General features: G+C 44.0%; 2 protein-coding genes and 2 long non-coding RNA genes across 5 annotated transcripts in view; 3 read left to right on the forward strand and 1 right to left on the reverse strand.

Moving 5' to 3' along the window:
- LOC144329859 (uncharacterized) overlaps positions 1-10,811 on the forward strand; it is a 67,880-nt gene extending 57,069 nt beyond the window's left edge. Inside the window, exon 4 of the long non-coding RNA XR_013395555.1 lies at positions 10,675-10,811. This is a non-coding gene — a long non-coding RNA (uncharacterized LOC144329859). The remainder of the gene's footprint in view (positions 1-10,674) is intronic.
- The window catches only part of SLC30A4 (solute carrier family 30 member 4), a 46,716-nt gene extending 26,461 nt beyond the window's left edge, over positions 1-20,255 (reverse strand). For both annotated transcript variants that reach the window (XM_015142145.3, XM_077939341.1), the window contains exons 1-3: positions 20,108-20,255; positions 19,465-19,969; positions 8,106-8,252 (exon numbers count right to left, since the gene is read on the reverse strand). In XM_015142145.3, coding sequence (XP_014997631.2) covers positions 8,106-8,252; positions 19,465-19,855 — 538 coding nt within the window. In that variant the 5' untranslated portion in view covers positions 19,856-19,969; positions 20,108-20,255. The remainder of the gene's footprint in view (positions 1-8,105; positions 8,253-19,464; positions 19,970-20,107) is intronic.
- LOC144329860 (uncharacterized) lies at positions 10,808-12,562 on the forward strand. Its single transcript, XR_013395556.1, has 2 exons — positions 10,808-10,941; positions 12,444-12,562. It is a non-coding gene; the product is annotated as an uncharacterized LOC144329860 (long non-coding RNA).
- LOC106999170 (uncharacterized) overlaps positions 19,854-25,947 on the forward strand; it is a 42,067-nt gene continuing 35,973 nt past the window's right edge. Inside the window, exons 1-2 of the mRNA XM_028851969.2 lie at positions 19,854-19,947; positions 20,023-20,540. Coding sequence (XP_028707802.2) covers positions 19,854-19,947; positions 20,023-20,540 — 612 coding nt within the window. The remainder of the gene's footprint in view (positions 19,948-20,022; positions 20,541-25,947) is intronic.

Genomic DNA, 25,947 nt, shown 5'->3' on the forward strand with positions numbered 1-25,947 from the left:
AAAAAAAAAAGGAAAAAAAAAAGTCTACAATCAATAGTCCATACATAAATATAAACCAATCTAAAGCCTACAGAGGCTGGGTGCGGTGGCTCAAGCCTGTAATCCCAGCACTTTAGGAGGCCGAGATGGGCGGATCACGAGGTCAGGAGATCGAGACCATCCTGGCTAACATGGTGAAACCCCATCTCTACTAAAAAATACAAAAAACTAGCCAGGCAAGGTGGCGGGCACCTGTAGTCCCAGCTACTCGGGAGGCTGAGGCAGGAGAATGGCGTAAACCCGGGAGGCGGAGCTTGCAGTGAGCTGAGATCCGGCCACTGCACTCCAGCCTGGGCGGCAGAGCGAGACTCTGTCTCAAAAATAAATAAATAAATAAATAAAGTAGAAAACACATCCATATAACAACTAAAATGGCAATTACAGCTAAGCTATGGTTTGATATTTACTATTGTCAGATAGCGTATAAAATTTCATTCTTCAGTGTAGAAGAAATTTCCAGGAAATCTAATTTTCTGCTTCCTCGTGCAGAATGCCAAGACAATATCCTGTGTTCAATTTTTATTCAAAAGGAGCAAGGGAATATTACTTCTTTCTGAAGAGTTAAGTGGTTGTTCTCCTTCTTTAAGCTCTGACATTTTCAAACCAGAAGCTTCTATGTACTGTTATAAAGTGATCTCCTGGAGGTGGAACTCTATATAGAATCACTGCCTCCAGGTCTAGAGTTGGGTATACAGTATACTACTTATTGCATAAAAAAGGGTGGTAAGAAGCAGGATATGAACATATATATGTATTTCCTTATGTTTTCAAAAGGAAGTGCTGGAAGGATAGGCCAGAAACCAATTAAAAGGGTCTACTCCTATGGAATGGGATGGGGGGATGGAGTGGAGGGGAATGAAAGCAAGACTTCTCTGTGTTTTCTTTTAAAAAATAATTTTTGGCCAGGCACGATGGCTTATCCCTGTAATTCCAGCACTTTGGGAGGCCAAGGTGGGTGGATCACTTGAGCCCAGGAGTTTGAAACCAGCCTAGGAAACATGGCAAAACCTCGTCTCTACAAAAAATACAAAAGTTAGCCAGGCATGGTGGTGCACGCCTGTGGTCCCAGTCCCAGCTACTCGAGAGGCTGAGGTGGGAGGATTGCTTGAGCCTAGGAGATCAAGGCTGCAGGGGGCTGAGATCACTCCACTGCACTCCAGTCTGGGCAACAGAGTGAGACCCACTCTCAAATAAATAAATTAATTAATAAAATAAAATTTGACTTTTGCAACATGTTTTGCATATTTACAAAATAAGTCAACAGAGAGAAAACCCATCCCTGTCCCACGCTGCCATGTCATCAAAACAAAATCAACAACAATGGTAAAAACCAAGTTTCTTGTAGGGATTCCCTCTGTAAAGTTCTTCAGGACTTGAATCTCCAAGTCTGGAATTAAAGATCACATAAGCTACCCTACTTAAGTGTGTCCAAATGTAAATATATCTCTCTCCACAGAACTTCAAGAGATTACTCTGAAGCAATGGTACTGTGGAACTCAGGGACACCAACTGCTTTGGTTTACAGCTTTATTAATCAAATTCTATGTATCTTTGAATCTTCCTCAAGCAAACTAAGTTTTTTCTCCCAAATCTCTACCATTACTTCATAGAGCAGAATAAGTGAAATAAGGTCTAGATATCCCCTCATAGTATTTTAGAATACAAAACAGAGAAAAGAAGATCCCAAAAGTTTCAGTGTGAAGCTTGAGTGCCTCCTTAGCTCTGGAAATACCCATCTATCTATATCTTTAACAATTCCCTCCCTTTCATTTTTTTAGATGACTTTAAAAAATTGAGATAAAATTCATGTAACAAAATTCACCATTTTAAAATGTACAATTCAGTGGTTTTCAGTACATGTACAAGGTTATGCAGCCATCATCACTACTAATTCCAGAACATGTTCAACACCTCAAAAAGAAATACCATATGCATGAAGTGGCTACTTCTTTTTATTTTTTAAGTTATATTTTTCTGAGGTTCTTAATAGTAAGACTTGGCTGGGGGCAGTGGCTCATGCCTATATTCCCAGCACTCTGGGAGGCCGAGGCGGGTGGATCACAAAGTCAGGAGATCCAGACCACTCTGACCAACAATGTGAAGCCCTGTCTCTACTAAAAATACAAAAATTGGCTGGCTGTGGTGGCGTGTGCCTGTAGTCCCAGCTACTCAGGAGGCTGAGGCAGGAGAATCGCCTGAACTCAGGAGGCGGAGGTTGCAGTGAGCCGAGATGGCGTCACTGCACTCCAGCCTGGGGGACAGAGCGAGACTCTGTCTCAATAAATAAATACATAAATAAATAAGGCTTTGGATTTTCTAGATTGTTCTTTTATAGTTTTTAACTTTTTCACTCCAGCCTGGGGGACAGAGCGAGACTCTGTCTCAATAAATAAACAAATAAATAAATAAATAAGGCTTTGGATTTCCTAGATTGTTCTTTTATAGTTTTTAACTTTTTCCTCCTGTTCCTATCACATCTTCTTGTTCTGTAGTCTGGAAGACTTTCTTGACTATATTTTCTAGTGTTTTTTTTTTTTTTGGTGATGGGATCTGGCTGTCACCGAGACTGGAGTGCAATGATGTGATCTCGGCTCACTGCAACCTCCACTTCCTGGGCTCAAATTATCCTCCCACCTCAGCCTCCCGAGTACCTGGGGCTACAGGGTGTGCTACTACCACACTCAGCTAATTTTTGTATTTTTGGTAGAGACGGGGTTTCACCATGTTGCCCTGGCTGGTCTCAAACTTCTGGCCTCAAGCGATCCTTCTGCTTTGGCTTCCCAAAGTGCTAGGATTACAGGAGTGAGGCCTTTTTTTTTTTTAGAGGTGGAGTCTTGCTCTGTCCCTCAGGCCTGAGTACAGTGGTAGAACCACAGCTCGCTGCAGCCTCAAACTACTGGGCTCAAGCAATCCTCTTGCTTCAGCTGGGACTACAGAAACATACCACCATACCTAGCTAATTTTTAAAATTTTTGTAGAGATGGGCTCTCACTTGGTTGCCTAGGCTGGTCTTGAAGTCCTGGCTTCATGCAGTCCTCCCACCTCAGCCTCCCAAAGTGCTAGGATTACAAGTGTGAGACACTGCACCCAGCCTAGGCCTTCTGTTAAAAATAAAAATTTTGGCCAGGCACAGTGGCTCATGCCTGTTATCTCAGCACTCTGGAAGGCCAAGGCAGGAGAAACACTTGAGCCCAGGAGTTCGAAACCAACCTGGGCAAAAAAGTGAAGCTCTGTCTTTACCAAAAAATAAAAATAAAAATAAATAAGTAAATAAAATAAAATAAAATAAGATAGCAGGGCCCAGTGGCGTGTGCCTATAGTCCCAACTACTTAGGATAAGCTGAGGTGGGAGGATCCCTTGAGCCCAGGAGTTTGAGGTTGCAGTAAGCTATGATGGTGCCACTGCACTACAGCCTGGGTGACAGAGTGAGACCCTGTCTCAAAAAAATAAAATAAATTTAAATTTCGGGAATGGCTGGGTGCATTGGCTCACGCCTGTAATGCCAACACTTTGGCAGGCCGAGGTGGGTGGATCACTTAAGGCCAGGAGTTCGAGACCAGCCTGGCCAACATGGTGAATCTCCACCTCTACTAAAACAAATACATATATATATTAGCCTGGTGTGGTCCCAGCTACTTGAGAGGCTGAGGCACAAGTTGCTTGAACCCAGGAGGCGGAGGTTGCACAGTCAAGATCCCACCACTAGGCCAGGCGCAGTGGCTCACGCTTGTAATCCCAGCATTTTGGGAGGTCGAGGCGGATGAATCACAAGGTCAGGAGTTCAAGACCAGCCTGGCCAACATAGTGAAACCCCATCTCTACTAAAAATACAAAAATTAGCCGGCTGTGGTGGCACACACCTGTAATTCCAGCTACTCCAAAGGCTGAGGTGGGAGAACTGCTTGAACCCCGGAGGCAGAGGTTACAGTGAGCTGAGACCATGCCATTGTACTCCAGCCTGGGTGACAGAGTGGGACTCTCTCAAAAAAAAGATCCCACCACTGCACTCCAGCCTGGGTGACAAAGCAAGACTCTGTCTCAAAAAGAAAAGAAAAGAAAAGAAAAAAAAATAGGCTGGGCGCAGTGGCTCATGCCTGTAATTCCAACACTTTGGGAGGTCGAGACAGGCGGATCACCTAAGGTCAGGAGTTCAAGACCAGCCTGGCCAACATGATAAAGCCCTGTCTCTACTAAAAACACAAAAATTAGCCGGGTATGGTGGTCCACACCTGTAATCCCAGCTACTCCGGAGGCTGAGGCACAACAATCACTTCAACCCGGAAGGCGGAGGTTGCAGTGAGCCAAGATCGCGGCACTGCACTCCAGCCTGGGTGATAGAGTGAGACTCTCAAAAAAAAGAACTGGTATAAATAAAAAATAAATTTCAGGAATAATTTTAATTTCAAAGAGCTATTCTTGTATTTATTTTTCTAAAACATTTTACTGTTTTATTATTCTGAGCACATTAATAAGATAATTTAAAAACTTTTCTCCTGGTTCTGTTCTGTTCTTTTGAGACATTGTCTCACTCTGTTGCCCAGGCTGGAGTGCAGTGGCTGGATCTTGGCTCACTGCAAGCTCCACCTCCCAGGTTCAAGTGATTCTCCTGTCTTAGCCTCCCAGGCAGCTGGTATTACAGGTGGGCACCACCATGCCCAGCTAGGTTTTGTATTTTTAGTAGAAACAGGGTTTCACCATGTTGGCTAGGCTGGTCTCAAACTCCTGGCTTCAAGCGATCAGCCCACCTTGGCCTCCGAAAGTGCTAGAATTACAGGCGTAAACCACCGCGCCCAGCCTCTTCTGGTTCTTTAAGTTACCTCTCTTTCCTTTAGGGTTAATTTTTCTGTTAGTTTGGTTTTGATCATTTTAGTTCATGCTGCTGGTTCTTCCCACATGCTGGAAGATTCTTGGTTGTCTATTCATACTTAGGGCAGAAGGATAGGGAAACTATCCTTTGTAAAAAGGAAACGCTGGAAGGATAAGCCAGAAATGAATTGAAATAATATTTTTTGGTAGAGACAGGGTCTTCCTATGTTGCCCAGGCTGGTCTCGAACTTCTGGGCTCAAGGGATCCTTCTGCATCAGCCTCCCACAATGCTGGGATTGCAGGCATAAGCCACCATGTCCAGCCTAAAATGGTTATTAATATGTGGTGTAGGGCAGGGCAGAGAACTATATTCCTTTAGGGTGAGTAGATGGAGAATCAGGATATGAGGTGGCAGAACTCTGAATTCTAGTAAAAATAAGACTTATTTTGGAACATCAACATCTACACTAATTCTCAGTTTTCCCCAAACATTTTGTTCAGTTTTTTTTCTAGAAGAAATATCTGGTGTTTTACCTGGGGGAAAGTGTAAGCTGCCCGAGTAGAAGTAGGAGTAGGAAGGGAGGTAGGGGCATAGTGACCACTGGGAATGGCTTCCCATTTATTCAATTAATCTTCCCTGTTTTCAGCCCCAATTCTCATTTCTGCTCATCTCTGTCCCTAAGCCTTAAGATCTGTTGGGCTGGTCCGGTTCCTAGTTCAGAGTATGTTCTACACATTGCTTCTTGGCTTGTTTTCTCCTTCAACCCACTCCTATCTACTTTACAACTTCCAAAAATTTCTGGAAATTTGTTTATTGGTAACCCAATCATGTAATTCTCTTTGGTGTTTTGGTACCTCTATGTTTTTATTTTAATGGACTCTCAGAGAGACAGGAATCAAATGGTGCTGTCTGGTCTACCTTCTTGGAACTTAGTACTTTTAAGGAAAGGGAAAGATTTGACTTTCTATAGAAAATTCCAGAGACACAATAGGACCAGTCAGTTCTATTGTCTCTTATTTTTACACAGTACTTATTTATGAAGAAGCAAAGTGACTATGTAGAACAAACACTAAGTACTTCTTTAATATTTAACAGAATTTTCATCATTATGGGTTCTTATATGTGTAGCATCTTCTATATTCTGTTATTGCATGTTTCTGAGGGAGTGTTTCACTGCTTTCATCAGAATTCCAAGGGGTTTATAACCTAAAAGAGTTTAAGAACCACAGGACTATATAAATGTACTCTCTCAAACAGTGTTAAAAGATTCCCATTCCATGATGATATGTTTACATTTTAGATCTTAACTGCAGGTGTTTAAATCACAAAAAAATTAATGTTTAAAAATAATTTTGAAGCTGTTTAAAAATCCCAAGGCAACCAGTAAACAAACGACTATATAATATGTTGAGAAGCAGTGGGGTTTCTTTTAGGAACACATTCTTTTTTTTTTTTTTTGAGACAGAGTCTTACTCTGCTACCCAGAATGGAGTGGACTGGCATGATCTAGGCTCATTGTAACCTCTGCCTCCCAGGATCAAGCGGTTCTCCTGCCTCAGCTTCCTGAGTAGCTGGGATTACAGGCGTGCACCACCATGCAGAGCTAATTTTTGTATTTTTAGTAGATACGGGGTTTCACCATGTTGGCCAGGCTGGTCTTGAACTCCTGATCTCAGGTGATCCACCTGCCTCGGCCTCCCAAAGTGCTGGGATTACAGACGTGAGCCATCACACCCGCCACGAACACATTCACATGCATTATGCAGTAGCTTAACAAAAGAAAAACTTCACTTGGGGCTTTAGCTCTTTTGTACAGTAGCTGAGAGTACTGAGGGCTGGGGATGCTAAATAATTTTTCAACCCAATGACCTGGATAGCTACTTGGAATATCACCATTTAGGTACAGTGTCAAATTTTGCACCAGAAGACCTAGTCACTAAGTAAGAAGTCCTAGATGCTGTGGGCCGGTCATGGTGGCTCACACCTGCAATCCCAGCACTTTGGAAGGCCAAGGTAGGAGGATGGCTTGAGCACAGGAGTTTGACATCAGCCTGGGCAAGGGATGACTCCCTTGTAGGGAGACCCTGTCTCTACAAAAAACACAAAAATTAGCCGGGCATGCTGGTGCACACTGATAGTCCCAGCTACTTGGGAGGCTGAGGTGGAAGGATCACTTGAGCCTGGAAAGTGGAGGTTGTAGTGAGCTGAGATCACACCACTGCACTCCAGCCTAGGCAACAGAGCAAGAAGATCACACCAATGCACTCCAGCCTGGGCAACAGAATAAGACTCTGTCTTAAAAGCAAAAACAAAAAACAAATACAAAGAAAACACAGGTAAAGAAACAAAAAGTTTACTGCACTCCAGCCTGGGCAACAGAGCAAGACTCTGTCTTAAAAGCAAAATCAAACAACAAATACAAAGAAAACATAGGCAAAGAAACAAACAAAAAATCTACAGTCTAAAATTTTTTTAGGCTAAAAAATAACAAAGAAGATGAGGAATTGATTGATATATTAGCCAGGAGCATCAGTATTCCTACAAAATGAAATTATCAGATATTAACTCTAGTTCTTTGAGGCAAGTTTTGCTGAAGCTACTTAAATGTCAACTTTTGCATTCTGACTCTGGATAAATGTTACTTCACATAATAGTTCAGGTAATTATTTTATATATATTTTCAAAATAAGCAAAAAATTTAAAAACAGTAATATAGTAAGAAGCAGAGCTGTGTAGATCACAATGTATGATTTTAACTCTATAATTAAACTTTAATATTGTTCAAAACAGGCAAATAAAAATATGTGTGCATTTGCACACTTATATTGATACAATGGCTGCAGTCAAGCTCAGCCACACAGCATGTGATAGCTCTGCTTAAAATCTAAGCCATGGTAGCTTTGGCTGAAATATCTGAAGTAAAAGGGAGAAGCTAATGCTCACTAATGGGTTAAACCCATGTGGTTTTGCTTTGTTCAATTAACTGAAAGTAAACTTTATTCTGATGATATCTTCAGGACACAGGGAACAACGTTTGAAGATTAATGATTATCATATAATTTTATATGTGTAAACTGTTTAGCTGACTGGGCTGAATGTACCCTGGAAAAGATGTTTTTGAATAAATCTTGTTTATCTATTTTCATTTGCTTTGTTCAAACAATATATCACTGGAACGAGTTCAGTTAATCAGGGTTATAGTTCATTGTGGTTTTACTATAAAACATTATAAAACAAAAGAAACGCCAACTACCTACCTAAGCGATGAAATCCAAAGGTGAATCTTTTGGTTGGTGATTTTGATGATAGCCACAAAGCAAGCAGGGTGAGTATGATGGCGCTTAGGTCAGTTAACATATGAAGTGCATCTGTCATGATTGCTAGGCTATTTGCAATGTATCCACCTTAGAGTTACAAGTAGGAGGAAAAAAGGAACAAGTTAATTTTTTTAAAAAGCAAGCAATCAAACTAGAAATATGCAATATCCTACAAAACATGAACTTCTAACTAAATCTTTGTCCCATTACAATTAAATCAAGGTATTCTGAAATTGTATTCAAAATATTAGATACAGGTACAATATCAACTTCTTTTCTTTCTTTCTTTTTTTTTTTTGAGAGGGAGTCTCACTCTGTTGCCCAGGCTGGAGTGCAGTGGTGCAATCTCTGCTCACTGCAACCTCTGCCTTCTGGGTTCAAGTGATTCTTGTGCCTCAGCCTCCTGAGTAGCTGGGACTACAGGCATGCACCACCATGCCAAGCTAATTCTTGTATTTGACAGGGTTTCACCATGTTGGTCAGGCTGGTCTCAAACTCCTGACCTCAAGTGATCCGCTCGCCTTGGCCTCCCAAGTGCTGGGATTACAGGCATGAGCCAATGTGTTCAGTCAGAATATCCATTTCTAGTAACACATTCTGCAAGGAGTCAATGACCTTTAGAAAGTTAAGAACCACAAAGCAAATATATAGAGAGAGATTTTGTGTCTTGGTACTGAAGCTTTTGTTCAATTTACTAATTCTATTAGACAGTGAATTAATAACCATAATATCTAAATATTACAACAAAGCTGAAGAAAAGGATGTTCACTTGTTGAGGGGCATTTGAACATAAAATTAAAGTGAGGAAACCTACAAAATGTATGTTAGTTTGATATAAAATATGTAAAAATTACCTGATTCACTTAGCAGTATCTCTGAAGAGGGGTACAAAAGGTGGTATTGAGGATACAATTTTTGTTATTGATTTTCCAGGCATTTAATATATATATTATACATTGTTTCACTGTGTGTCTGTATTGTCCCATAATGGACAACCAATTTTCCCAGCACTACTCATTGAATAAGCTTTTATGTGTATCAGAATCACCTGGAGGGCTTGTTTAACTACAAACTGCTTAACCCCACTCCCAGAATTTCTGATTCAGTAGGTCTGGGATGGGGATGGGGATGGCACCTGAGAATGCATATTGCTAACATGCTCCCAGGTAACGCTGATGCTTCAAGTCTTGGAACCACACTTTGAGAATCACTGTTATAATGTACAGCAGAACTGCATGATCAGGTTAAGTGTGCTGAGCTGTGGATCCTCCTCATTCCTGGGCTAGGTGTGTAGAGACAAGAGCAGCAGGAGACTAGGGGCTGATGATCTTTTAGTCACATCCATTTACCCCAGTGTGCTCTATACAAATAGCATTTTTATGTATTCCCCAACATGAAAAAGCTGGAAAGCACCAAGAGAAGGCTGGAGGTAAACAACATGAAGCTTTGGAGTCTCAGAAAGTCTGAATGAGTTAATCTTTTTGAGCCTCAGTATACTCATCATTTTATAATGAGGATAATTCCTTAAAGCAACTCTGTCCAACAGAACTTCAAGATGATAGAAATGTTCTGTATCTGAGTTGTCCAATGGTGTAGTCACTAGTCACATGTGGCTTTTCAGCATTTGAAAAATGGCTAGTAAGGGTGGGGCACAGTGGCTTATGCCTGTAATCCCCCGTTTGGGAGGCCGAGGTGAGAGGACTACATGAGCCCAGGAGTCTGAGGCTGCAGTAAGCTATAATGGCACCAGTTCACTACAGCTTGGGTGAGAAGAGTGAGACACTGACTAAAAAAAGAAAGAAAAATGGGGCCAGGTGCAGTGGCTCACGCCTGTAATCCCAACACTTTGGGAGGCTGAGGCAGGCGGATCACCTGAGCTCAGGAGTTCGAGACCAGCCTGGGCAACATGGTGAAACCCCATCTCTACCAAAAGAATAAGTAAGAAAGAAAAAGAAAAATGGTTAGTGAACCTAAGGAATTTAATTAATTAAACTTTTTTTTTGTTTGTTTAAAGAGTCAGGGTCTCGCTCTGCCACCCAGGCAGGAATGTAGTGATGTGATCATAGCTCACTGAAGCCTCAACCTCCTGTGTTCATGTAATCTTCCCATCTCAGCCTCCTGAGTAGCTGGGACTACAGGCATGCACCACCATGCTCAGCTAATCTTTTTATCTTTTTTTTTTTTTCAGGAGATGAGGTCTTGCTATGCTGCCTAGGCTTAATTATTTAATTAACCTAAACTTAAAAAGCTACATGTTGGTGACATCAGCCAAAAAAAAAAAAACAAAACAAAACAAAAAAAAAAACACGTTAAGGACCTCTGAAAATCATCTTCACAAAAAGAATGAAAACATTGACAAAAATAGTCAAAATGAGCTTTTTCAGAACTTCGGAAGTTAGCCAAAAGCTTATACACATAGCACTTAATCAAGAAAAATAGCTGAATCTCAACAAGAACAGTTACCTTTGTGGTGTTTTAATTTGCGGTGTACCCGTTTGTTGTCCTCCAGCTCTGTGGTAGCCTTGAAAACCAACAGGCCACAATCACTGTGAAAACCTCATGTTGGCAGCCACTGGAGGATACAAAATGAGTCTGGAGCTCCTTCAATGCCCCATTCCCAGAGAACTGTCATTATTTGACCTGCCTAGTCGTTCCCTAAAAGATGTGCAAGGATGCTTTTATTTGACTGGACACTTGAAGCTGGCCTTGTATGAACAGCCCCCATCTTCCCATGCTTGTCAAAAATCAGAGGCAACTAATACTGCAGCTTCCTGAGGTAGGTAATGATGGTTCCCTGTGTTCAGAAATTTCACAATGTCTACCCTGGCATAGATCTTTTTTCCCCCAATTTGCTCTTTCAATCTAGAAATTTGTGGCCAGGCACAGTGGCTCACACCTATAATCCCAGCATTTTGGGAGGCTGAGGCAGGTGGATCACCTGAGGTCAGGAGTTCGAGACCAGCCTGACCAATATGGAAAAACCCTGTCTCCACTAAAAATACAAAATTAGTCAGGTGTGGTGGCACATGCCTGTAATCCCAGCTACTTGGGAGGCTGAGACAGGAGAATTGCTTGAACCTAGGAGGTGGAAGTTGTGGGGGGCGTGGAGGTTGTGGTGAGCTGAGATTGTGCTATTGTACTCCAGCCTGGGCGACAAGAGTGAAACTCTGTCTCAAAAAAAAAAAAAAAAAAAAAAATTATAGAAATGGGTATCCTCCAGTTACGGGAAAACTTCCTAAACTATAAACTATAGTGTTGAAGATTTCATCAACTTTGCTTTCTCTCTTTCTCAAACTCCTTCCTGTTATTTGGAGTTTAGACTGATATTCTAATTTTTTTTGGTTTTTTTTTTTTTTTTTTTTTTGAGACAGAGTCTCACTCTATCACCCAGGTTTGGAGTACAGTGGTGCAATCTCAGCTCACTGCAACTTCCGCCTTCTGGGTTCAAGCAATTCTCCTGCCTCAGCCTCCTGAGTAGCTGGGATTGCAAGCATGTGCCACCACGCCCGGCTAATTTTTGTATTTTTAGTAGAGATGGTGTTTCATCATGTTGGCCAGGCTGGTCTTGAACCCCTAACCTCAGGTGATTGCCCGCCTTGGCCTCCCAAAGTGCTAGGATTACAGGCATGAGCCACCACACCTGGCCTCTAAATTGTTTTTGCCCTTTCTCTCCAATTATACAACTTTTTGCTCAATTCTATGAGACAGTACCTTAATTCATCTTCTTTTTTTGAGACAGGGTCTTGCTCTGTTGTCCAGGCTGCAGTTCAGTGGCACAATCATGGCTTACTGTGGCCTGGACCTCCTGGGCTTAAGTGATCCTCCCACCTCAGCCTCCTTTGTAGCTGGGACTACAGGCATGTGCCACCACACCTCACTAATTTTTTATTTTTATTAGAGACAAGGTGTCACTATGTTGCCCAGGCTGGTCTTGAATTCTTGAGCTTAAGCAATCCTCCTGCCTTAGCCTCCTAAGTTGCTGGGACTACAGGAGCATGACACCATGCTTGGCTTTTTTTTTTTTTTTTTCCCCCAATTTTTAGTAAAGATGAAGTCTCACTATATTGCCCAGGCTGATCTTGAATTCCTGGGCTCATGTGATCTTCCCACCTCAGCCTCCCACAGTGCTGTGATTTCAGGCATGAGCCACTGCAGCCAGCCCTTAATTTATCTTCTAACTTTTCTGTGGAGTTTAAAAGAAATTTCAACTATATGTTTTTACTGTGCAAAAGCTCTTTTCTTTATCCTGAATTTCTTTGTTTAATTTTTTTGAGACAGGATCTCACTGTCACCCAGGCTGGAGTGCAATTGCACAAACACTGGGCTCACCACAGTCTCAACTTCTTGGCATCAAGTGATCCTCCCACCTTAGCCTCCTAAGTAGCTGGGACCACAGGTAGGCACCACCATGACCTACTATTTTTCTTTCTTTGTTTTTTGTTTTTGTAGAGACAGGGCCTTGCCATGTTGCCCAGGTTAGTCTTGAACTTCTGGGCTGAAGTGTTCCTCCTGCCTCAGCCTCCCAAAGTGCTAGTATTATAGGCATGAGCTACTGTGGCCACCCTGAATTTCTATTTTAAAGCAGTCTGTTCTTGCTTCATGGATACATGATCTTCTTTTATCTCTGAGTATACTAATTATATAATTTTACTATTATATCTGACTGGCTCTTAAATAGGTTTAACTAGCTTTCCTTATTTTAGCCACCTTCTTCACCCACACTTCCAGAGGTACCTGGTACAACCAATCTGGAGCCTACTTAGGATTTTCTAGTGCAGTAGTTCTCAGATATGGTCCCTGAATCAGCAGTGTTAGCATCTCCTGGCATCTTGTGTTTTAACAAGTTCTCTACGTGATTCTGATGCACACTAAAGCTTCAGAATCACTGCTATAGTATAAACTGGGTTGGTTCTCAGCCTTCTCCACTGCTGGCTTAGGTGTATGCTTTCTTGAGTCTACTAAGTCAGTTACCTCTTTATCTGTTTCCTTTCCAGTTTCCAAAATTTTTTTAGCTATCTTTTCCTCTCCAGTTTTCCTCATATGCATGGATTTATATCTTAAAAAAAAAATCTTTATTGTATAAGAGGCCAGGTATGGTGGCTCATGCTTGTAATCCCAGCACTTTGGGAGGCCAAGGTGGGAGGATCACTTGAGGTCAGGAGTTTAAGACCAGCCTGGCCAACATGGTGAAATCCTGTCTTTACTAAAAATACTAAAAATTAGCTGGGTGTGGTGGTGTGCACCTGTAGTCCCAGCTACTCAGGAGGCTGAGGCAGGAGAATCACTTGAACCCAGGAGGCGGAGGCTGCAGTGAGCTGAGATGGTGCCACTGCACTCCAGCCTGAGTGACAGAGCGAGACTCCATTAAAAAAAAATCCCGATTGTATAAGAGAGGCATCAGGAACAAGCAAAATTAGATGCATAAGTTCAATTTGCCATCTTTACCTGGAAGGTTATATTCACTCTCAATTAAGCATTTTCATTTTCAATAAAAATGCAATTGTAACTCTGTTACCAAATCCAAAGGATATTTTAGTTCTCATCTAATTAGGCCTCTCAACAGTTTCAACCTATTTATTTCCACTTTGAAATACTTTTTTTTTTTTTTGAGATGGAGTCTCGCTCTGCCGCCCAGGCTGGAGTGCAGTGGCCGGATCTCAGCTCACTGCAAGCTCCGCCTCCCGGGTTTACGCCATTCTCCTGCCTCAGCCTCCCGAGTAGCTGGGACTACAGGCGCCCACCACCTCGCCCGGCTAGTTTTTTGTATTTTTTAGTAGAGACGGGGTTTCACCGTGTTAGCCAGGATGGTCTCGATCTCCTGATCTCGTGATCTCCTGACCTCGGCCTCCCAAAGAGCTGGGATTACAGGCTTGAGCCACCGTGCCTGGCCAATACTCTCTTTTTTTAAAAAAAAAATTTTGGAACACCTTTTCCCTCTGCCTGACTTCTAAAGTTGGGAGTTCCTAGAGACTTGAGCTCTCTAGGTAATTTTACCTATTCCTACGGCATTATATACGTATCTCTCTCTACCTTGACCTCTCTTCTAACCACAGACTCATGCTCTTGCTTCCAAGAATATACACTCTAGTCCATTCTTTTTTTTTTTTTTTTTTGAGATGGAGTTTTGCTCTTGTTGCCCAGGCTGGAGTGCAATGACATGATCTCGGCTCCCTGCAACCTCCGCCTCCCGGGTTCAAGTGATTCTCCTGCCTCAGCCTCCCGAGTAACTGGGATTAAAGGCATGTGCCACTGTGCCTGGCTAATTTTGTATTTTTAGTAGAGATGGGGTTTCGCCATGTTGGTCAGGCTGGTCTCGAACTCCTGATCCATTCTTTATGTAACAGCCAGAGAAATCTTTCAAAAAAGGTAAATCTCATCTTGTTACCCTCCTGCTTAAAACCTTATCTGGTTTTCCACTGCACTTAAAATAAAAACTACACTCATTTAACATGGCCTACCAGGACCTGCCTGATCTCTTCCTCCTGCCTCTTTCCCTCATGGTTACACACTGAAACCAAACTGGCCTTCTTTCTAATTCCTTTTGAAGAATTGAAGGCTTTAGGACCTTGGTACATGCCGTTCTCTTCTCCTGGAAAACTCCTTCACTCTGTTTGGGTAACTCCTACTATTCGTTTTTTTGGCTTAAATGTACCTGGTCCATGCACAAACTATGTCCTACTGGTTACTACATCTTATTGTACCTTGTTCTTTTTCTTCCTAGCACTTAGGACCATCTAAATTTTAAATTTACTTAAGTGCTTAATGTTTGTCTCTTGCATTAGATTCTCCAGATAGTAGGGATCGTAATAGTTTTGTTCTGCATTGTATATTCAGAACATGTAGCACAGTGCCTGGCACATAGTGTAAGTACTCAAAATATACTTCCAAAGAGAAGAAAAGAATGGACCTTGACCAAGGTCTCAAAGCAAGTTAAGTGGTAAAGCCAACCAAGTCTATCTCAGATCATTAAATTACTTCTTTTTTTTCCCTTCTTTTTGAGACAGAGTCTCACTCTGTCACCTGGGGTGGAGTACAGTAGCCAGATCTCAGTTCACTGCAACTTCCGCCCCCTGGGCTCAACCGATCCTGCCACCTCAGCCCCGGAGGAGCTAGGACACAGACACACACCACCAGGTCAGGCTAAGTTTTTGTATTTTTTGGTAGAGAGGGGGTTTCATCATGTTGCCCAGGCGGTCTTGAACTCCTGAGCTCAAGGGATCCTCGGCCTCCCAAAGTGCTGGGATTACAGGCATGAGCCACCGCACCCTGCCAAATTGCCTCTTTTTTTATTACTCCATATTTCCTATATGAGACACTTCCCATACCTGGCCAAACTGCTTCATTTTTAAAAATTATTTGGCCAGGCGCGGTGGCTCAAGCCTGTAATCCCAGCACTTTGGGAGGCCGAGACGGGCGGATCACGAGGTCAGGAGATCGAGACCATCCTGGCTGACACAGTGAAACCCCGTCTCTACTAAAAAATACAAAAAAACTAGCCGAGCGAGGTGGCGGGCGCCTGTAGTCCCAGCTACTCGGGAGGCTGAGGCAGGAGAATGGCGTGAACCTGGGAGGCGGAGCTTGCAGTGAGCCAAGATCACGCCACTGCACTCCAGCCTGGGCGGCAGAGCAAGACTCTGTCTCAAAAAAAAAAAAAAAAAAAAAAAAATTATTTCATTTAATGTAGTCTCACTCTGTTGCCCAGGCTGGAGTGCAGTGGCATGATCTCAGCTCACTGTAACCTCTGCCTCCCAGGTCAAAGCGATTTCCAGCTAATTTTTGTATTTTTAGTACAGACGAGGTTTCACCATGTTGGCCAGGCTGCTCTCGAACTCCTGACCTCAAGTGATCTGCCCGCCTCAGCCTCCCAAAAGTGTTAGGATTTCAGGTGTGAGCCACCGTGCCTGGCCAAATTGCTTCATTTTTTATTTCTCCATACTTCCTACATAAGATGCTTTATTTCTTTTTCTTTCTTTTTTTGAGACAGAGTCCCATTCTGTCGCCCAGGCTGGAGTGCAGTGGTGCAATCTTGGCTCACTGCAACCTCCACCTCCCAGGTTCAAGCAATTCTTGTGTCTCAGCCTCCCCAGTAGCTGGTACTACGGGCACGCTGTGATGCCTGGCTAATTTTTTTGTGTTTTTAGTAGAGATGGGGTTTCACCATGTTGGCCAGGATGCTTTCCTCCTAACCTCAAGTGATCTGCCTGCCTCGAAGATGCTTTATTTATAAGCGCTTCGGACACACTTTAATAAATGCTGCATTTGGCCGGGCGCAGTGGCTCAAGCCTGTAATCCCAGCACTTTGGGAGGCCGAGACGGACGGATCACGAGGTCAGGAGATCGAGACCATCCTGGCTAACACGGTGAAACCCCATCTCTACTAAAAAAGACAAAAAACTAGCCGGGCGAAGTGGCGGGCGCCTGTGGTCCCAGCTACTCGGGAGGCTGAGGCAGGAGAATGGCGTAAACCCGGGAGGCAGAGCTTGCAGTGAGCTGAGATCTGGCCACTGCACTCCAGCCTGGGCGACAGAGCCAGACTCCATCTCAAAATAAATAAATAAATAAATAAATAAATAAATAAATGCTGTATTGTATACAACTGAATTCCATATAACATTCTGAATAATATTGTTCATGCTTACCCTAAGTACTACTATCATCTCTGTATTGTTTAACAAAATATTTCCACATTTGAGAATAAAGTCAGTATTTGAAAGGAAATACTTATTGTGGCTTTCATAAAACAACATTTACCAAATAACAGATTTCAGGCCGGGCGCGGTGGCTCAAGCCTGTAATCCCAGCACTTTGGGAGGCCGAGACGGGCGAATCACGAGGTCAAGAGATCGAGACCATCCTGGTTAACACGGTGAAACCTCGTCTCTACTAAAAATACAAAAAACTAGCCGGGCGAGGTGGCGGGCGCCTGTAGTCCCAGCTACTCGGGAGACTGAGGCAGGAGAATGGCGTAAACCTGGGAGGCGGAGCTTGCAGTGAGCTGAGATCCGGCCACTGTACTCCAACCTGGGCGGCAGAGCGAGACTCCGTCTCAAAAAAACAAACAAACAAACAAACAAAAAAAACAGATTTCAGAATTGAGAAGTCAAGACAATTATATCTTAATGATTTTTACTTAGGTGAAATAAACTCTGAATTATTAATCACTTTAAGGAGGGATGCTGTGATTAATGTTATTTTAACTTCAAATATTTAATGTTAACTTCAAAAATCATTAAACCTGAATGACTTGATATTCTAGTTGTGTTAGTTTGGGCAAGTCACCGAATCTTAGTCTGCTGAGACCATGGTGTTTCATGTGGGGCACAGTTTCACTCGTCTTTTAATTTCTTTACAGCTTAAGCATTTATAATTATCTAACAGAATAAAAATTAACTAATTCAACAAGCTTATTGAGTATCTACTTTGTGCCAGTCACTGTTCTAGGTGCTAGGAATTCAGCCTATATTTCAGTGGAAACAGACAGGTAACATTAAATGAGTAAATAAATAAGATATCTCAGATGCTGAGGACTTTGAAAGTTGAAGAGGGAACAGGGGACAAAAGGGATTTACTTTAGTCAGTCAGAAAAGGTCTCTCAAAGGTGTTTTTTTGTTTGTTTTTCATTTTTGGTTTTTTTTTTTTTGAGACAGAGTCTTATTCTGTTGCCCATGCTTGACTCACCACAACTTCCGCCTCCCAGGTTCAAGCGATTCTCCTGCTTTAGCCTCCCGAGTAGCTGGGATTACCGGTGCCCGCCACCACGTCCAGCTAATTTTTGTATTTTTTTTTTAGTAGAGACAAAGTTTTAGCATGTTGGCCAGGGTGGTCTCAAACTCCTGACCTCAGGTGATCCACCTACCTCGGCCTCCCAAAGTGCTGGGATTAAAGGCGTGAGCCACCGCACTCAGCCGGGGTGTCTTTTTAAATAGGACAAGAATGAGAAGAAACTGGCCAAGAAAGGATTTGGGAAAGGCAGTCTATGTAAAGCAGTGTTTTTCAAACTAAGGCCCTGACCTACTGCAGTGGACACATGAAATCCATTTAGTGAGCTGGGACCACAATTGAAAAACTGTTTGTATACATCACACGAAGGAAAACTTTTGTTTCAGTTATAAGTATATTATACACATGTGACCTGTGTGTATTCTCATACATATGAAAGCATGCATGCCTAAATGAGTCACAATATGAAGTGTATTTCTTACTATAGTGAGGTCAAAAAATGCTTGAAAGCCACTGAGATAAAAGGACCAGCCACTCTGAACGCCTTAGAGGCAAAAAGAGCTTTGGAGTTGGAGGAGGAAAAAGAAGACCAGCATGGCTGAAGTGAGCCCTGGGGAGGAGTGTTATGAAAGGAGGTAGGAAATGCATGTAATTTTTCCTATATAGAACCCTACAGTCAAGCATCTTAAATCTGGACTGCCACCTGTTTTTGTCATGGTTCATCATTAAGAGATAACATGTGAGAATCATCTCCCTGCTTTAATGTCACTTTGTAAACTGTCACTGAAAAGTTAGTAGTTACACCGATGTGACTGAAAATAACCTCTAAATTAAGAATGTATCTTATATTGAGAACGGATTGTTCGTATAATTAAAAAATGAACAAGAAAACAGGCTCATAGAAATCTTGCGGAGTTCTCTGGTTCATTTCAGGCCCTCCTTATAATGTAAAATTTTCATGCTAGTTGGTAATTAATTTTACAAATCTCTTGGCTATAAATACAAAAAGAAACAGCATAAAAGAAACCACTTAGGTCAAATGTAGAGGGAAAAAATGCTGGGACTGTAGATATGGCTCTTCCACTAACTCCCTAAGTGACCCTCACGACTTATTTCACCGGTTTGAGCCCTGGAAACCCTTACATGTTTAAAAAAAAAAAAAAAAAGGAGGTGAAGTAGGTGTTCAGTAAGGTCCCTTCATACTGTAAAATTCAATGATCCTAAGTAATTTACGATCATTTACTATTTTAAACGTTGCAAAAATTAACCTGGTATTTTACCAGAACTTTGTAAAAAGAGGAAGTTACACGACATACAATGAAGATAACGTCCTTAACTTTACGGTAGATGACAGTGTTTGAAGAACTAGAAGATAAAGTCAAAGTTATCTCGGGGAGTTTATGTTGTACTTAGATTGAGCTGCACTTTGGAACCGTGTGGCCTTTTCCCATGAGATCAGTGTCTTGATAAATACAAACTTCCTGAAAAGATGGGTTAAACCTCAAAGCCTGTGTAACTACAGCTTGACAAAGACTCTCGAGGAAAGGTAAACGGAAAGTGAGTTGGCAACACAACTCACCTACAAGTTCTCCAATCATGAAAAGCAAGTAAAGAACGGCAGCAATGGTCAACCTGGTCTTCACCTTTCTCTGCTTCAGTATCTCTCTCTGTTTGCTGCAGTTGTCACAGGAGTCCACCTTCAAACTCAGCTGACTGTTGGTCAAAGGTAAGTCTTGGTCCAGTAAGGAATCATCGTCGGCCTGGAGGGTCGGGTGCGCCCCGTTAAGAGGCCTTTCCGGGGCTTCGGAACCGTCATCGGCCACCACAACTCGAAGTTTGTTGAATCGAGAAAGCCCCTCGTCCCCCGCCTCATCCGAGAAGTCAAAGGCGCTGGTGTCATTTAAAAACAGCGGCGCATCATCCTTCCTCAGCAGAGATTTGAGGCGCTTCCACGCGCCAGAGCCGGCCATGGCAGAGGCTGAACGGCCGCTGTGCGGAACGGCTTGGGGGAGGCGGACGGCCGGCGGCGCCTACTTCACCGGAGCGCCAGTTCTCGAGGGCAGTGCCGCGCGTCCCTCCCCATCCTGTGGAAAACGAAACACGTTATAAATTAAAGGCGCCCAACCCTGTCCTCAAGTTCCGAAGCCACTGGCGGCGGGTCGCAGGGCCGGCCCCGAGTCTCCGCCAGGGCTCCGCGAGGGGGCGGCACATCTATTTAATACCTGGGGCGCTGCCGCGGGGCCGCAGCTCATCTCCCCGCCCCCAGCCGGCTCAGCGAGGCCGGCTCGCGCTGCTCCACCCGGGGCAGCGGGAGAGGCGGATAGTGCTCGCGTCCGCCGCGCCGGCCGCTGGAGGCTGGCTCCCAGGTCTGACAGGTTCGGGGCCGGACGCCCACAGCCGCCGCCTCTCCGCGCCCTGCGCGAGGCCACGCGCGTGCGCCGGGCGAGGCGCGCGAGGGAGGGGTCGGCGCCAGGACACGCAGGCCTGGCGCGCAAGGCTGGGGCGCCCGCGAGGGGCGGGGGCGCGCGGCCCGACCCGACCCGCCCCTCGCCCCGAGGCTGGCTTGGGGGACCCCGCGCCGCCTCCGCCCAGGGATCACTCACTGGCGAACCAAGGGGACTCCGGACGGCCCTTTCCACCTCCCCAGGCTGGGAGGCAAGTGCGGTCGGAGGGTCACGCCGGGGGCTGGGCGTTGCTGCTAGGAGTTCCCTTCACCAAAAGTGGGTCTCAGGATTCTTGGGTCGGGATCTGGGTTGCGGGTGCTCGGCAGAAGACAAACCCAGCACTTTTCTTGCTAACTGGAAAGGCAAGCAGCTTTTCTCTCCTCGAATTGCTTGTCTCTGGCAAATTGGCAACATGTGCTGCAGTCAACTGGAGAGGGCAAGGCTGTCGTCAGCAGTTCTGTGTCCTACTGTTTTTCAGCAAATATGTATTGTCCTCTTTGTGCTCTCTGCCATGTTCCTTTTTCCTTCAGGGTATTTACGATATGGACTAAACCCAAGCACAGAAAATCTAGTACAGGCATACCTCGGAGATATTGCGAATTTGGTTCCAGACCACCGCAATATGGCAATAAAGTGAGGTGTCACAAATGTTTCATGTCCCAGTGCAAATACAATCATATATATAATGTAGTCTATTAAGTGTGTTATGTCTAAAACAATGGGCGTACCTTAATTTAAAATATTGGGAGAGAGGGAGGAAAAAGTATATGTACTTTGGTTAATTGCTCTGAGGAAGGAGGGTCGCTTGAGCCCAGAAGTTGGAGATTACAGTGAGCTATGATTGTGCCTCTGCACCCCAGCCTGGCGACAGAGTGAGACCCTGTCTCTAAAAATAAACGAGTAAATAAAATACATGACTGCTAAAAAATGCTAACAATCGGCTGGGCGTGGTGGCTCATGCCTGTAATCCCGACCCTTTGGGAGGCTGAGGCAGGCACATCACCTGAGGTCAGGAGTTCAAGACCAGCCTGACCAACGTGGAGAAACCCCGTCTCTACTAAAAATACAAAATTAGCCGGGAGTGGCGGTGCATGCCTGTAATCCCAGCTACTAGGGAGGCTGAAGCAAAAGAATCATTTGAACCCGGGTGGCGAAGGTTGTGGTGAGCCGAGATCGCGCCATTGCACTCGTCTGGGCAACAAGAGCAAAGCTCCGTCTAAAAAAAAAAAAAAAAAAATGTGCTAGCAATCATCTAGGCCTTTAGCAAGTCATTTTCTTTTCTAGTGGAGGGTCTTTGCTCCATGTTGATGGCTGCTGACCGATATGGATGGTGGCTGCTGAAGGTTGGGGTGGCTGTGGCAATTGCTTATAATAAGACAACAATGACATTTGCTACATCTGTTGACTCTTGTTTTCATGAAAGAGTTCCTGATGGCGTGTGATGCTGGTTAATAATATTTCACCCACAGTGGACCTTTCAAAATTGGAGTCAATCCAGTTTTCTCAAACCCTGTCTCTGCTTTATCAACTAAGTTTATGGAATATTCAAATCCTTTGTTGCCGTTTCAACAGTGTTCACAGCATCTTCACAAGGAGTAGATTCTATCTCAAGAAACCACTCTCTTTGCTTATCTATAAGAAGTAGCTCCTCATCTGTTCAAATTTTATGAGATTGCAGCAATTCAGTCACATCTTCAGGTTCCACTTCTAGTTCTCTTGTTATTTCCACCACATCTACAGTTACATCCTCCACTGAAGTCTTGAATCCCTCAAAATCATCCACTAGGGTTAGAATCCACTTCTTGCAAAATCCTGTTGATGTTGATATTTTGACCTCCCATGAATCACGAATGTTCTTTTTTTTTTTTTTTTTTTTTTGAGACGGAGTCTCGCTCTGTAGCCCGGGCTGGAGTGCAGTGGCCGGATCTCAGCTCACTGCAAGCTCCGCCTCCCAGGTTTACGCCATTCTCCTGCCTCAGCCTCCCGAGTAGCTGGGACTACAGGCGCCCGCCACCTCGCCCGGCTAGTTTTTTGTATTTTTTAGTAGAGACGGGGTTTCACGATGTTCGCCAGGATGGTCTCGATCTCCTGACCTCGTGATCCACCCGTCTCGGCCTCCCAAAGTGCTGGGATTACAGGCTTGAGCCACCGCGCCCGGCCTGAATCAGGAATGTTCTTAATGGCATCTGGAATGCTGAATCCTTTCCAGAAGTTTTTCAATTTACCTAGGTCCATCAGAGGAATCAATGGCAGCTATAGCCTTATGAAAGGTATTTCTTCTTCATTTATTTTTTTTTTTGAGATGGAGTTTCACGGTTGTTGCCCAGGCTGGAGTGCAATGGTGCAATCTCAGCTCACCGCAACCTCTGCCTCCCGGGTTCAAACGATTCTCCTGCCCCAGCCTCCCAAGTAGCTGGGACTACAGGCATGTGCCACCACACCTGGCTAATTTCTTTCTTTTTTTTTTTTTTTTTTTTTTTTTTGAGACGGAGTCTGGCTCTGTCGCCCAGGCTGGAGTGCGGTGGCGCAATCTCGGCTCACTGCAAGCTCCGCCTCCCGGGTTCACACCATTCTCCTGCCTCAGCCTCCTGAGTAGCTGGGACTACAGGCACCACCATGCCCGGCTAATTTTCTGTATTTTTAGTAGAGACAGGGTTTCACCGTGTTAGCCAGGATGGTCTCGATCGCCTGACCTCGTGATCCGCCCGCCTCGGCCTCCCAAAGTGCTGGGATTACAGGCGTGAGCCACCGCGCCCGGCCAGCATTTTTAGTAGAGACGGGGTTTCACCATGTTGGCTAGACTAGTCCCGAACCCCCGACCTCAGGTGGTCCGCCTGTGTTGGCCTTCCAAAGTGCTGGGATTACAAGCGTGAGCCATTGCGCCAGATGAGCTATAGAGCACAGGTAGAGTAGATTTAGAATAATTCTTAAGGGCCCTAGAATTTTCAGAATGGTAAATGAGCACTGGCCTTAACTTAAAGCTATGGGCTGCATTAGCCTCTAACAAGAGAGTAAGATTGAAAAACTTCTGGAAAGGATTCAGCATTCCAGATGCCATTAAGAGTAGGATTGTCCTTTTGAAAGTCTGAAGCCAGGCATCAACTTCTCTCTAACTATGAAAGCCCTAGGTGGAATCTTCTTCCAATAGAAGGCTGTTTCCCCTGTATTGAAAATCTGTTGTTTAGTGTAGTCACCTTTAATGATTGTAGCTACACCTTGTGGACAGCTTGTTACAGTTTCTCCATCAGCATTTGCTGCTGCTGCTTGCACTTTTATGTTATGGAAATCACTTTTTTCCTTAAACCTCATGAACCAACCTCTGCTAGCTTCAAACTTTTCTTTTTTTGTTAAAAAAAATTATTTTATTTATTTATTTTTAAATAGAGACAGGGTCTTACTATGTTGCCCAGGCTGGTCTGGACATTTCTACTTTCCTTCAAGAACTTTTCCATTTCCCAGAGTCAAGCGATAAAAGTTTAAAACAAACAAACCCAAACAATCAAAAAGAACTTTTCATTTGCATTTACAACTTGGGTAAGAAAAGGCATAGCGCAGGGCGTGGTGACTGACACCTGTAATCCCAACACTTTGGGAGTGGCCAGGTGGATCACTTGAGGTCAGGAGTTCAAGACCAGCCTGGTCAACATGGTGAAACCCTGTCTCTACTAAAAATACAAAAATTAGCTGGGTGTGGTGGCACATGCCGAGTAGCTCCCAGCTGCTCAGGAGGCTGAGGCAGGAGAATCACTTGAACCCGGGAAGTGGAGGTTGCAGTGAGCCTCATACTATTACACTCCAGCCTGGACAACAGAGCAAGACTCCGTCTCGAGAGAAAAAAAAAAGAAAAGGCATAGCTTTCAGCCTATTTCAACTTTCTTTTTTCTTTCCTTCCTTCCCTTCCCTTCCTCCCTTCCCCTTCCCCTCCCTTCCCTCCCTCCCTCCCTCCCTTCCTTCCTTCCTTCCTTCCTTCCTTCCTTCCTTCCTTCCTTCCTTCCTTCCTTCCTTCCTTCCTTCCTTCCCTCCTTCCCTCCTTCCCTCCTTCCCTTCCTTCCTTTTTGGAGTGCAGAGGCACAATCATGGCTCACTAAAGCCTCTACTGCCCGGGCTCAGGCAGTTCTCCCACCGCAGCCTCCCAGAGTGTTAGGATTATAGGCGTGAGCCACCATGCCCATCCCTGTCTCAGCTTTCCATATGCCTATCTCACTATGGTTAATAATTTCAAACTTTTGATTTAAAGTGAGAGATATACAACTCTTCCTTTCACTTAAACACTTAGAGGTCATTGTAGGGTTATTAACTGGCCCAATGTTAATATTGTGTCTCAGGGAATAGGGAGGGCCAAGGATAGGCAGAGTGAAGGGGGACGGCTGGTCAATGGAGCAGTCAGAACACATACAACATGTATCAGTTAAGTTTGTCATCTTTTATGGACAAGGTTCGTGATGCCCACAAATAATTACAATAGTAATATCAAAGATCACTGATCACAGATCACCATATCAGATATAATAATAATGACAAGGTTTGAAATATTAAGAGAATTACCAAAATGTGACACAGAGACATGAAGTGAGCCCAGGTTATTGGAAAATGATGGCGACAGACTCGCTTGACACAGGGTTGCCATAAACCTTCAATTTGCAAAACTGGCAATATCTGAGAAGTGCGAGAAAGTGAAGCACAGTAAAACAAGGTATGCCTGTAGAGATGTCCTTTGGCTTTTGGATCTGTTTAACAAAAACAAAAAACAACAAGATGCGGTAACTCACACCTGTAATCTCAACACTTTGGGAAGCCAAGGGGAGAGGATCTCTTGAGGTCAGAACTTCAGGACCAGCATGGGCAACATATTGAGACCCCATCTCTCCAAAAATTTTTTTTAAAGCCTCCAAGGAATTGGCAGTTGCAGTGAGCTATGATTGTGCCACTGTACTCCAGCCTGGGTAATAGAGTGACACCCCATCTTTATAACCAAAACAAAACAAAACCAAAAAAAGAGGAAGAAGAAATAATTGCGGTTTTTTTGTTTTTTGCTTTTTTGAGACAGGGTGTCGTTCTGTTGCCAAGGCTGGAGTGGAGCCGTACGATCTCAGCTCACTGCAGCCTTGACCTCCTGGGCTCAATCTATCCTCCTGCCTCAGCCTTTTGACTAGCTGGGACCATAGGCGCTTGTCGTCATGCCCGGCTAATTTTTGTATTTTTTTCCTTGTAGAGATAGTGTTTTGCCATGTTGCCCAGGCTGGCCTTGAACTCCTGGGCTCAAGTGATCCTCCTGCCTCAATCTCCCTAAGTGCTGGGATTACAGGTGTGAGCCACCACGCCCAGCCAATATTTAAATTCTGAGTAGTAGCTTCTGAGTTAAACCTAAATTATAATGTCACAATGGAATGGCAATATGCACCCCTAGCAAAGTCTTAAGAGTTTTTTTGTTTGGTTGGGGTTTTTTTTTTTTTTTTTTGAGACAGGATCTTGCTCTGTCACCCAAGCTGGAGTGCAGTAGTGTGATCTTGGCTCACTGCAACCTCTGCCTACCTGGTTCAAACAATTCTCATGCCTCAGCCACCCAAGTAACTGTGATTACAGGCAAGCACCACCATCCCTGGCTAATTTTTTTATTA

This window comes from Macaca mulatta, chromosome 7 (assembly GCF_049350105.2).
Source record: "Macaca mulatta isolate MMU2019108-1 chromosome 7, T2T-MMU8v2.0, whole genome shotgun sequence".
Taxonomy (NCBI): Eukaryota; Metazoa; Chordata; class Mammalia; order Primates; family Cercopithecidae; genus Macaca; species Macaca mulatta.